Source organism: Aquila chrysaetos, chromosome 17 (assembly GCF_900496995.4).
Source record: "Aquila chrysaetos chrysaetos chromosome 17, bAquChr1.4, whole genome shotgun sequence".
Classification (NCBI taxonomy): Eukaryota; Metazoa; Chordata; class Aves; order Accipitriformes; family Accipitridae; genus Aquila; species Aquila chrysaetos.
The window spans coordinates 4,627,459-4,641,350 of record NC_044020.1 but is presented as its reverse complement, the minus strand read 5'-3'; the positions used below and the strand labels follow the sequence as shown (position 1 = coordinate 4,641,350).

At 44.2% G+C, this 13,892-nt stretch overlaps 1 protein-coding gene across 4 annotated transcripts in view; it reads right to left on the bottom strand.

The window, feature by feature from the left end:
- Positions 1-534: 534 nt before the first annotated feature.
- SYN3 (synapsin III) overlaps positions 535-13,892 on the bottom strand; it is a 263,138-nt gene continuing 249,780 nt past the window's right edge. For all 4 annotated transcript variants that reach the window (XM_030040449.1, XM_030040451.2, XM_030040452.2 and 1 more), the window contains 4 exons: positions 11,496-11,630; positions 6,374-6,458; positions 4,600-4,897; positions 535-3,052 (listed from right to left, as the gene is read on the bottom strand). In XM_030040449.1, the coding sequence (XP_029896309.1) occupies positions 2,920-3,052; positions 4,600-4,897; positions 6,374-6,458; positions 11,496-11,630 (651 nt within the window). In that variant the 3' untranslated portion in view covers positions 535-2,919. The remainder of the gene's footprint in view (positions 3,053-4,599; positions 4,898-6,373; positions 6,459-11,495; positions 11,631-13,892) is intronic.

Here is a 13,892-nt window from a genome sequence, read left to right as displayed (position 1 = left end):
TCCCTGCCCATGGCAGGGGGGTTGGACCTAGATGATCTTTAAGGTCCCTTCCAACCCAAACCATTCTATGGTTCTATGATTCATCATTTTAACCTAGGAAGTCAACGCAGTGTTTTCATTAAAGCGCTTCTGTGCATAGAACTGAAGATGCTTTTCAGGAACTGTAGGATTAATCAAGTTGAGCTGAGAGTGCCTGTTGCTTTTAGTTGTTTTTGCAGGCTGGAGCTAGGAGGAGGGGAGATGCCATTCTGTTTGCTTGTCCCTTGAAAGATGACAGCTGGGAGCTATAGGCAAATGAAGAGATCTGAGTCACTGCTGGGTATCTAGTCAACAGTGCTATCCTGTTACTGTGGTCCATTGGAGGACAGCCCTGCTGTGTTCAAATGCAGCATCAGCAAATGATCCAACCGTTGTGGTTTCAGTGATGAACTGGGGTCGATTTATGGGGCCATGCCATACTAGTCACTAGTTACTTATTTTTTGTATAGGTTGTATTGGTAAGAGAGACATAAAAAGATTCAGGGGATAGAGCAATTGAGGATTCTGGCAGTAAACTTTTATTTCTGTCTCTGCATCTCTGGTGACCGTTTAGTAGGGAAGGGCATAAACCATGCTGAAGGAAGTGTTATAGAAGGAAATTCTCTCCCACCAGAGTTGTATTACCTCCTTTCCATGTAGTGGAGCCTGTTAATCTGCTATTGTTCTTGCCAGTGGGACAGTGCTTGCTCAAGGCCATTTGTCACTCTTTTATTGCTCCTGGAGACTGCAAAACAGCAGGGTCTGTTTTTTTTCTCAGACAATGACATGTAATTATGATGCTACATTGTAAACTGCTTAGCAAACCTGGAAGGATAACACAGAACTGGGAAAAAAATCAAAAAAAAGATAAATCATCAGGGAATAGGGTGGTTCTATAATACTGAACTTGAGGTATAAATCATTGATCCAGATGAGTCTCTTGAGAGCCTTCCAAACTGGAAAAGCTATGCTGTTACTTGCCTGAAGGTGCACAGGTCACAAAAGCCATTATATGTGTAAAGGCCTGCTCAGGGGTAGGTTGTACAAGGTCCAGATGACTGCATTGGATTTAGATGTTCATTACAGGTGCTATGCGGGAAGGAGTTGCTTGTTCGAGTTTATTCCCACCAGTGAATCGTAAGATCCAAGATGGCAAATGCTGCTGTTGCTCTTGCTGCTTTGGGGATCTCGCTGTTTAAGTGACAGCAAAGATCTCTGCCATTGGCTCAAATGTTTTTAATTTACTGACCTCCCTGCTTCCCTGGGCGTTTCTAAGTGTCATCAGGGTGAAGTTGCTAAGGGAAGCACAAAGCCAAAAGTCTGGCCTTGAAGCTGTATGCACAGTTTGTGACTAAAGTACTTGACAAAACGTGAAGTCAAGTCGAGGAGGTGGGATGGGGACTGGCATTAGGTGTGTTACAAACAGAACTAGCACGGTGCAATGAGTAGGTTCTCGGCTGGTAGAAACAGCCATAGATACATTGATTTACCCAGGGCAGTTTTTTCAATTGTGAATGTAGCTTGTGTCATTCCTGTTTTTTTGCCATGTCCCAGTTCTAATATATGTGCTCATACACAGCTTCATTCTGTGTTGCAGGCTTAGAGGAAAAGCACATCTGGCAAAGATCCATCTCTGTCTTCTCTGGAAGAATAATTCTTGGGGGTGGTCGGGGAGGACTAATACTGATCATTACCTGTTTGGGGCAATCCCATACATGTCCTCCCATGGCTTGGTGTCTCTGGATGGACCCCAGCTCATCTTGGTTGTAAAGGAGTTTTGTTGTAAAGGATAGTTTTCCTGTTCTATTGCAGGTTTGTCACCTTGCGTTCATTTTGCACTCACCCCAGTGAAGTCAATGGGAGTTCAAGGAGGGAGACAGGATTTCACTCCATCTCTCTGTCCATTCGGTATTATGGAACACTCAGCACACCAATATGTGCACTTCATCAGCTCTGCTATTAATTAAGCATATTCCTGGGGGACATACTTAGCCAGATGCGACCAAGTCACCAAAGTGCTGGGAGTTTAGCTGGGTTTTGTCTGGAATTTGTGTGAACTGTGAACATGAACTCTCGTGTTTCCAGGGGCAGGGGGAGTAGTTGGTTTTCGTGTGGAAGGCTCATTTCTCAGGTTATTTTTCAGCTAAGGCTACAGGGTTAGAACAGGACATTTTTCTCTCAGACCTCAGGAATCACGTGCAGGGAACATAAATGCAAGGCATGAAACAGAGATGTTTTATCTGCTATGAGCAGAGTGATCTGCAACAAACCAGCAGTCCATCTGGATGACCTGCTCATGTGATCTTTGGCGCTTACTGATGCCTGGTACCATATTTAACTTGAATGTAGTTTTGCTCTGAAAAGTGACTTTTTATAAAGTTGGTATCATGAAGTTCCACAGTTCACTGTGTTTCCATGCTCAAGCATGCTCACTTTATCAGTCAATGAATACTTATTCTTGACTCCGTCTTTGCACATCTGTTTCTGAAATAAGCCTATATTTTTTTTAGCTCAGCCTCAACAAGGATTCAGTAATTGGAAGTTAGCAATTGTATTGACTATATACAAATCGAAATAAAATCTAGTTTGCACTGTTATAACTCTGTTGACTCCACAGGGGTTAGCAAGAGTAAAATTTGCTTTACAACTCAGTCATTTGACTAGATGTGATTCTGATTATGCACAAAAAACAATGAAATAGTGCCACTTTTATATAGTCACTTTTCAGACCGTTATTAGAATATTTTCTTTGTATTAAAACAACTATAGCTTCCTAAATTCCCTTTACCCAGGTGTTAGTTGTAAATCACTGGGTACCATTGAGTGTATTTCAGGATGATGTCAGGTACGCTGATATGAAGAGTAAGGGCTGACAAAAGCACAGATCCAGCTGCAGGGCTATTAATCGGAAAACAGGCTAGCAAATGATTTCCTCAGGTTGCGGATGGTCTCAGCTTTTGCTTCGTCTTCATTGGCATTTCCCCGCTGAGATGATTCAGATATGCTGAAGGTGTTTGTCAGGGACTGTGATTTGCTGAAATGGAAAACAGAATTCAGACTCAGCAGGACAAGGTGGTAGTTCAAAGCTGGTTACTGATGCTTTGTGTTCCATCACACAGACAAATTCAAGGATAAAAGGAAAGGTTAGCAAGAAGAATCTCCATATGCTAAGACATCTAGGAATGGGGGAGGTGGGGTGGGGTGGAAGAGGATGGGACACGGACAGGTGGCTCCAATATCACAGTCCAGACTAGTAAGTGTTTATGAAAACATCTGACTAAAAGTATGCAGTTGCCGTTTGGTGCGACTGTTGTGAGGAACAGTTAAGTCCTTTTGCTACTAATACAGAAGAATGGATTCGTACTGAGGGTCACCTGTCTCTCATCAGCCGTACCATGAATGATGGTCCTGTCCTTTCAGATGTGAGAGCATGAGAGGTTTGGTAAGTTGGTAGCCATGTCCCCTGCAACGTGTGCTGTTGCCTGCCCTCTCTGGCATGTCTGCTCTGACTGTCAGCTGTGTTATGCAGATCTTTTGGTTGGCCACACTGCTCCTGCTGGGTGTGTATCTGCTAGCATTTAAATTCAGATCAGGACTGTCCTTTTGAAGTAAATCTCCCAATTTTCCCCGCTACCATGCTTTGTCACTGAGGGGTTTCTCCTGTCAGTAATAGGCATTCAGCACAAGACCAGACTCTGAACTAAAGTACCTGAAACATGTATAGTGTGGTGACTGCATCCTTAGCACCAACATTTTGATCCTTAACTACACTGCTCTTGGTTTGCCTTGCTCATTTAGACATCATCATTGAAAGCCTGTTCCAGAACATCACTCCTCTGCTGCCTAGAAACTGTCTTCTCATTCCTAGCCTGTATTTTGTTTTGGCCTGTTCCTACCAATTTGCTCTTGTGTCAACTTTTTGTCAACACCAAACATTTTTTTGCCGATCTTTCCTACCACAGTGCCAGCCAGATATGCTCCATGAAGGGTGGGAGCAAAGGCTGCTACCAAAGATCCACAATAATTCAGTGGTGTACTCTGCTCCAGAAGAGCGCTTAAACGTACAGTCACCACCTGGAATTTTATTTATGTAAGTAGTACCACTTCCACTTCCCCCTGCCCTCCCTGCCTTTTTGCCACCAATTGCAAACAATTGCCTGGTGAAGAACCTTGTGTGGCTCCTGCATTCAGGGAATAGCAAAGGAATGACTCTTGTTGAGCTTTCTGGCCCATAATGCGCTGATTACAGCCTGTAAGGAGTGTACACCCTGCTGGGAAGGTAGTAGATGTGTTGATATGGCCGGGGTAGAGCATGTGATTAACAATGAGCACATGAACAAGAGGAAGAATGTGAAATCTTGGAGATGTCGAGTACAACTTGTTCTTCCTGACAACATGTCAATGGTGGCCTGCTATGCCCAGGCTTATATACCTCTGAAGTCACTCGCCGTTGTCCAGGCCTTTGTCCCTGGGGACTACTGCCTGACAACAGGCGATACGTTCTTCGAGTCAGCTCAGGGTACTTTTTTGACAGCCTTATTCTACTATCTACAGATATTAGCAGTTTAACAGGGCACCTACTTCAGATGCGGGTGTGGGGTGGCTTGCTGCTTGGACGTTTCGGTGGGGCTTGGCTGGCTAGGAGCCCGCCCTTGAGCAGGAGGTCTAGGCTGCTGTGGAGGGAACGCGCCTGCCTTGGAAGGCTGGACTGGAGAGGACCCAGTTGCCGATCGGACTTGCTGTGGAGATCCAGGTGACCTCTGCTGCTGAGGTGAAGTGGACTGGGGACTCTGGGGCTGCTGTCCTTGAGGAGAGAGCCGCTGCTGTGGAGGTGCGTTTGTCCGTGGAGGCTGGGATCCCTGAGGCTGGCGTGGTCCGCCTGAAAGGGAGATGTAGACAAAAACGTGAGGAATTGCATGTGGTGGACAACAAGCAAGGAGCATCTGTGTGGAAGAATGGGTTTTCCTAAGGGGAGAGACTCTTCAGAGTAGCTTCATGCAGAAGGATGAGGGAAAACCTCTCTCGTAGGCCTAAAACCGGCATCATGCCCATGTCTCTAGAGTTTTGTCCATTTCTCTACCTCCTTCAGCACTGAAGAAGCTCTGCCACTCTCCCCAAAGGGAGTCACTTCAACATGCTGTACTCTTCCATGTGACTAATATTTCTTGTCCTTGGCAAGCACTTCCTGCACTGGGAAGGAAGAGTTGGTGGAGAACCAACTGTCTGCAGGAAACGAAAGCTGAATCTGCTGGTTTGGGTCAGCGGTCCCTTCATGGACCCAGCAGTTTGGTGTGAGACTGCGTACCCTGTCGCTATCCATACATCTGTTCCAGCATTGTCAGCGGGCAGCTTCAGCCATATTGGTAGCAGACTCTCAGGACTGAAGAGGATGTGGAAAACAGTTGGATGTGACATGAGAAATTGCTGGACATGACAGATAACAGTGTGAGAAGCTGACAAAAATTACAGATAGCGTTGTGAGGGCTGGCTGGATTTCACAGTTGGTCAAGGGGGAGTTACGTGAGAAAAAACTTCACAGAGAATTGAAGGAGAGTACTGGACACAGATGGGGAGTATTATCCTCCAAGGCCAACAATTCATATCAGTAATACCACGTAACACCAAGATTACCTAGATGCATTTGGTATCATAAATACTAAATTTTTGGATACACCAAAACTGCGACTGATGAGGTCACAGGTAATTAGAGGTGGGTGTTAATTTGGTAGGAGATTGGGGTGGAGAAAGGAAGGGGCAAAGGTAGCAAAAAGGAGGGTCTAATCAGTTACATGAATTGAGTGGTTGGTGTGGTCTGGGTACCCACTGGGCAGCCCTGTGCCTCATCACCTCAGTGTAAATCGGGACAATAAAGCAAACCTGTTGTTCTGTCCAAGCCACATGAGTCAAACCTGCTGTCAGGAGGAGCTGGGGGTGTGCTCTTGCTGACAGGGGAACACCTGGACAGATGGATCAAGGATCCTGGCATCATTACCTTGGTGTCTGTTCCAGGCACTAACATCTTCCCATCACTTCTTAACACTTGTAGCCACTACAGCTTTGTGCAAACACAAATACACTCTGTGCCCAGAATCCTGCGCCAGTGCCAGTTCATGTGGCCTCGTTTTGCTGAGCCAAATCCTACTGCAGTATCAACTGGATCTGTATCAAATTTTCATCCCACTTTCTGAGCTGCTGTGGAATATGGCAGAAGCTGCTTTGACAGCACACTGAATTTGCTGCCTGCTTGTCAGTGAATTGGAACAAGGAGTGAAACCTTTATCCTGATAGCTTTTATTTAGAAGGCAAACTGTTAGGTTTCACAGTCCGCACTGTCATGGGACCCAAAAAACTGTACCTTGGGGAGGAGGCCGTGGTTGGGACAGTTGTCCAAGCTGAGGTCCAGTCTGAGATTTCATTGACGCAGGCTGAACTTGTGGAGGCTAGAGGAAAAAAAGCCATTCCAGTTAATACAGAGTCCCCAAAGAGAAGCCCTGAGGTAGTACAGGAACTGCGGAGTCATGAAGTGTTCCTTAAACACACGTACACACACACGCTGCATCTGGCTGGTAGAATCTCATGGGACTAAAATGGAGAGCTGAGTAATAAAGAGCACAGGAGTTGTTTGCTCACAGGGAATAACAATGAAGTTACAGTTTAGAATGGTTTTTAGGCAATCAAGAATTACCAAATGTGTCAGGCCCGAGGGGGTCTCTTAGTCCCATCTCCCATTTTGGACAGTTGCCAGCACCAGATGTTCCGAAGGAAAGAGGGATGAACCATGGAAACATCTATGGAGCAATCAGCTCTTTACCCTAAGGGGTCTCCTCTTGATTGCTAATAAGCAAGGGCCAGCTTCAACCCTGAAACATGAAGCTTATTATCTGCTCCACAAAGTCTTTGCATCAGTTCCAGATATTTTGTTTTGATATTTACGCCCAGACCCTTTGAGTCTTGCTCAGCTCTCAGCCTCACTGCCTTTCCCATTTGCTAACTCCTTTGCTTTGTTCTGAGTTTTGGGAATAGTTCTCACAACCTGCCCTTGCTAGGCCAGTCATTATTTTGCTTGCAAACCTTTACTGCCCTCTCTCTCATTCACCTCATTTCTAAAGCCAAGAGACTGAATCCCTTCAGTCTTTCCATGGGAATGTTTCCAGGCCCCTAATTGTTTTCAGCACCCACTTCTCTTTCCAGCTTTGTGATTCCTTCTGCAGATGCCAGAGGCAGGTCTGCTTACATTATTCCAGATGAAGCAGTATCTGGGTTCTCTGTATACATCACCAGCTCATTTCTCCTGCATCCTCATTTCCTGCTTCTCCCTTGTCAACACAACCATAGGCGTAGCAATGGTTTTCATTAGCATGTATGCGACAAAGTCTTCCTCAAGGGGAATGGCTAGTGCCACTTGCAAGGTCTACGGATTGTTTATGTTCTTTCTCTCTCTCCCCCCAGCTTAGCTTACCTTTCAGTCTTCCATAGGGAGTTTCACTTGCTGTTGTGGTGACTTAACATACATAGCTCTGTCAGATATTCTTCAGTGCCATCCCTGGTCCTGACTAATGCAAATAAGTTGGTGCCATCTGCACTTTCTTCTCTCTCACTGTTTACTCTTTTTGACAGATATTTTAATAAACAGATTAAGCAACACAGAACTGTTGCACAAAGGGCCGGTCCAAAGTTAACAAAAGTCTGAGTAAGCCTATTGCACAAAATTGTTTATGAAAGCAGGGGAAGATGGAGACAGATAGGCTGGTACATGCTGGATTATTTACATGGAGAACACAATGAAAAAAGGGTCTTCAAGGCTCCTGGAAGACCAGGAGAATGAGCTAAGTGATTCTGGAAATGGGAAGAAATATTTCATAGTTGGAAGCATTGAAATGAGTTTCAAGTGACTAACATAAATGTGATGAGGTTGCTGGCCCATATTTTACAGTATTTATCTGGGACTTGCAAATGGACAGGGAGGAAAATCTTGGAATTTTCCATTCATGGCTTCTAGTCCTACATAGCTTGGGACACTAAACCTTGGTGTTGGTGGAAATTTACTTTCCTAATGCTGTGAGACATCCTGATTAGACCAGCCAAAGAAGGGGAATCGGATCTCATATTCACCTCTACAGCCTTTGCCTACAGGCAACCCAAGGCTTCTCAGAGATGAAGGCAAAACAGGATTTTGAGGCTCAGACATGAAGGGGTGAGGGCCAGCCCAAGGTCTTCTGCCTTTGGAAGGGAAACAGTGAGGGGAAAGGATGGAGGTGAGCAGAGAGGTGAGGAGAGAACCGCAGCTGTAACCATGAAACCAGGTTGTCACTAACATCTTATCCTGTCCTGGGCTCAACCAACCCAATTATCAACACGACCAGGCTTAGCGTCCTTTAAATATTCTCTCTGCTAACTTTGCAAGAATTAACATCTCTCATATCTATGTCTTTATCTGAGGCCAGCTTCTGCTCCACAATGAAACTTTGCCTTTTAGCCCCTCCCTGCTTGCTTGCTTTAATAGCTCTTGTTTGTTACCTTGCCTAAGGCTTTTTGGCAGTCTAGCTACATTATTTTGACTGATTGCCTGTTATCTACCCCTTTATGAAAGAATTCTCAAAGAAATGAGGGGAAAAGAATCAAAAGGAAATTAATGGGACATTTTTCTTCACAAAAAAAATTAATGCCGTAGATGGTCCAAGCCGTGGTTCTGTTCGTTTATTAGTCTTCTGTGTTATTCTTTAAATTATTGTCTGAGATAATTCGTAAGGTCCATGACTTGTCTACATTTTTCTACATTACTCTCACAACTTTTTAAAAGCATATTTTGTATTTGTTCTACACCAGTCCTCTGGAGCAATAACTGTTTCTAGTGAAATGGCACATTTTTTCTTGGCACCCTGGTCACTTCCTAAATTCAGTTCATTGGATGTAGCTGTCTGGGTCTGGGGGCTTAATAATTTTTAAAGGTATCAGTCATCACTGATTTAATCACTGTTTTTATTCTCTCCTCTGTCTTTCTGATCAGGAAAAACTATACCTAGTTTAAGAAGTTCCCCACTTCCAGCAATTAAATTTACTAGAGTCACAACACTGTCCCTGTTGTCTTCCTTTTCTCCCTTAACTTTGGATGATCCATAGAGCCCACCAATTCTTTGGTGCGGTTCCATCTTCTGATGAACTCAAAGTATTTGTTTCATTCTTGCCTCTATCTGCTCTTCAAAATCAATTTCCATCCTTTTTATGTTCCCTTTTATTATTTGCATGATGGTGCATAAAGGTCTTCTTAAATGTCAGACTTCCAAATTTGGAAATTTTTTTTTTTTGCTTGTCTTGAATGTCCTCTATCACTTTGCCACTTAACTCTAGAAGTTTATTTCTTGCATACCTGCTTCAGGAGCAGATCAGAAATGTATATACGCATTCTGGAAAACAATGGTCTCTCAAATAACATCTGTACAGTTTAATACCAGGGAGTTGATTAATTTTCTTTTTTTATTAAAATTATCTTTTCTAACTGCTTGTGTCATACTGTTACTTTTTGATATCACATCTGTCCCTTGGACATCAAACCTAATGGTACATATTAATTTTCTGAATTTGTACCTGGGTGTTTCTTAAGGCTAGTTCAAGGTGTTTCCTATCGTGCTTGAATTTTGCAGTTCCAGGAAGCAGACACCTACAGAGATGGGGAACTCCCTCTGAATTGCTGTCCCACTGTGCTATTTGACTTGCTTCTTGATAGCTGCAGTGTCACTTTATTATGACTTGTTGCTTCTTCCATCTCTGTCAATGCTGTGCACTCAGTTTCATGATTTCTCAGTTTTTCTTGATCCAGAGACTAGTATAGACAGCTTCAATAATATCTATAGATATTCTGTGCATACCCATAGTATATCCAAGGGTTCCTATTTCTATGTATACAGTATTGCTGTCCTTGTATTCAGAATTGTTATTTTTCTTTGTTCTGTGGAAGTCTTCACCTGTAGCTTTAGCTCTGCATCTCCCCAGCGTCACATGTAATTACTTCTCTCTGCACATTTGTAACTATGTGTTATAGCATTATGTCAGTACTTGTAGCTTGTGCAGTTTCTGCAATGTTCATTGTACTGAGGTCTTTCTCTATAGCAAAACACTCTAGTTAACATGTTTGTGGTTTTGATTTTTGTGATTTTGTATACAGATATTTGTAGGTTGTATTCTTGATGAAGACCCTTTTCTTATTTAACTCTTCCATTTGACAGCCTATCCCTCCAAGACCATTTTTTTGGTTCTTATATTGGCCCTATTTTAGGTCTGTTGTAATGCAATCCAATCCTGTACCAGTGTGTTACAGACGTAGGAAACAGATGCATCTGTCCATGTTCTCAGTTTCTGTTGGCTTCGCCTTTGCTCTTAGTTTATACACTCTATATCTTAGTTATTTCAGATGGCAGTTGTTGATTTCACTTTGGCCAGAGTAAATCCTATCCCTTCTGTGTCCCCTTCCCCGCCTCAAAGCATTTTTAGTGTCTATTAAATGTTTACGCCCTCACTCTAGCTAAAACTTGGTTTGGAGTTACCCTGAATACTCTTCATTCTGGGGACCTGGTTTAGCAGGAGTGGGCTGTCATAGGACAAAGGCAGAGAGCCATAAAGTGCTTTCTCCCATTTTTTGTCTCAAGTGGAAAGGGAAACTGCTCCAGTGCATTGCAGTCATTGTTATCCCTCAGCCTGTTTACTCTCCTGTCCTTTCTTTTGTATAGATTTGTTGTCCTCAAACCTTCATGCTTGGCTCCCTGCTAGATACTGAAAGAGGTGTAGCACATACACCTGGAGACACAGATTGTGTTCTGGTGTGCTTCATTTATACAGAACTGCCACTGTGAAATGTGGCACTAAGGTTAGATGCATTTGATGCTCAAAATGAATGTACACAAGAAGCATTAAGGGGTCAGTTTAAATGCAAAAATGACAGGTTCTTATATGAATTCAGCATTAGTCAAGCCTCCCCCCGATGAAGGGAGTGAAGGGCATCCCCAAAGAAGAAAGGCTGCAGTAAGGAATGGAACAACTCTTGGCGGAAATTCCCACTTTCCGTTCTGGGAAGCACAGATTTTCATCAGGGATGCAAAAACTGGAATGAAACCTATTCTGAAGGATGGTGTTAGATGGACACGGAGTTGGGTGTTACAAGCACCTCTAAAAATGGCTGTCTTCAATATGAATCTATGAATTTAGCAAGCCAGAATGTCTAGATGCATGGCCCACACTACCAGTGTGATGCCACAGTTATGTGGAAGGAGGGAAAGGGGGAGAGAGGTGTTTCTTGGGGCACCCACTTCAAAGAGTCTATGGAAGACTTCTTTGGAGGAGCAGGAGTCAATCTATCCAGTACACTCCCATATGGGACTGTTCAACTCACTGACATGTCTGACTACCTGACACCCACAGGGAGGAGAAAGAGAAAAAAAAGTTCAGTAAAATAACTTGGCCATAAGGTCTCTATTCACTCATACCCAAGGCCTCAGCGGTGATGGCGTAGATCCAGCAGTGATGACAAGCTGAGTCATTTTGGAAACAACCAGATCGGCTATAAGCTGTCTGTCCTCTTCCACATGTTCCCCAATCAGGGGCATCGAGCTGTCCATCACCTGCCACAGGAGGGAAAAACAACAGTTAGTAAGGAGGTTTCCTGGTGGCTCCTGCCTGTTCCAACTCACCTCTCACACCAACCTGCTTTGTGTCTCCACAGCCTTGCCAACACCTCTAGTCACCACTCCCCTCCATGCTGAAACATGCTTGACTTTCCTAGGTGTGGGATTTCACTTAGTTTTTTTTGGAAATGGCATGTACTTCCCCCTACTCCCCATCTTCCTTTGCTTCACAACTTGGAAGCCAAGCCAAGACTTCTGGTGGCTGGAGGCTTTCTAAAAGCAACTGAACACAAACGTGCTTCTTCACATGTCCTGAGGAGATGCCTCTGATGGATGAGGTCTCTCTGGCATTGCCCCACAGTATTTGGGGGTGACATTGCAACAGAAGGGGCCACAGGAGAAGGGAAACAACATGTACTGAAGGAGATGAGAGCAACAGGGTCTGGAGGAAACCAGGAGACATTTGGAATTAATCAATGCAAAGCACTGCACCCTGAGAGGGGAAATAAACACCACAGATGTGTAATGAATAGGATGTCACCCAAACAACAGCACCCAATGCAGGAAAGTAAACTTATATCTTATGGTTGTCTTCTTGATATTGTTGCGATACGACTGCTTCCCAAGCAAGTACTACAACTGTGCTGGGGAAAGCTGGGAAGAAAGACTGTGAGGATGGGGAAAGGAGAACTGTCAAAGGGTCTTTGAGGTAAGAAATGGTCTGACAACAACAGTAATAACGAATGCACAGCAGACCCTCAGCTGTATAGCAGTGCTAAACATAATTTTCAACAGTTCATCATAAATCAAGTGCTTTGCAAACATTAGCTAAATCCCACAGGAAGAACTGCACTATGATGAAGTTAAGATTCAGCTGGAGTAAATATAATTGTACCAAAATATCAGGGTTGGAAAAGTTTATTTTATTTTGCTTTTATTTTTAAACCAAACATTAAAAACCCTGGAAATGCAGAGTTAAAGGTTGCATTGCTCAAGAAAGGCACTGACTCACGCTCAGATAACAATCGGAAGTGTACTCCACCCTGGCAAGGCTGCAAGAGTCCACTCTTGGAGTGAAATGGAAAGTTTTGCACCCTTTTTTTTCAGATTTAAAATAAGGGAAATCAGTGAGGTGAGTTCATCGAGTTTGTATTCTAGTCTCTTCTTGCAGAATAACTACTAATTTGGATTCTTTTCTATAGGTGTGTCGTATGAGCACAAGAGAAGCTGCGTAGGAAGGTTTAACTGGGGTTTGCATGAAGAGTGAGTTGGTGTTTGTATCCATGGCCCACTTGACCCAGGGAGTGAAAGAAGGAGGTTAGAAAATTAGATGGCAGTGCTCAGCTAAATACACAAAGTGGCTTTTCATTCCACTGTCCACTTCACTGTTTCTCTGTTAAAAAATGAGGTGGGGAAAGGTGATGTTTCCTAGCAGTGGCAGGGAACGGCCAGTTCCAATCTGTGTCTCACTAGCCAGGGGCTCCTGGGGGCCCTCCAGCAGGTTCCTACGCAGGTTTCTCTCCCTTCCACTCCCACTTTAAAAGCATTCCCATTTCATTTGGCAATTCCAGTCCACGTGTGAGAAAAGACATCTCCTAGATCCCTGCGAGGCGCCGTGCGAGGGACCTGTCTGACCACCAGATGATGCCATTACTCTGCTAACAAGCTGGCCAGCCAAGCCTAGCTCCTGACTCCCTAACCCTCTCTGTGAGTAACTGAGATACAGCTCTAGTCCAAACACCCCAAACCCCTCATTTCCTCATCTTAAGGACTGCTTTCCCCTATTTCTGTGGCAGCAGTGGCTGGAGAGGAAGGGAAAGATGCTGTTTCATAAAACAAAGGCACCAGAGGCAATGCACCCTGGAGCAGGTCCCACCCGAACCAGTGAAGATACCCCAGGGATGATGGTATCTGCTGTCCTGCTGTGTATGTCTGGCAGGGGAATGTGAGCTGTGGGAGACTGCAAATACGGGAATGAACAATCACATGCATAAGGGAAGGCCTTTGAAAACAGCAGTGATTTCTGTGGGCAAAATGACACAGCTGGTTGCCACTGAACTGAAAAGGAGCATGAGAAGTCACCTTGTCTGTCCTCTGGGAACTGGGCAGATGTGAATGCTAATGCTGAAATAAATCAAACGGCTGAGGGGGGTACATGAATCACAGACAGATTGTACTCATCTCTTCCTGGGGAGATCACAGAACAGCTGGGCAAGACAAGAAGACGTCGGCACATATGGACCTGGCCTTTGTAGCTGC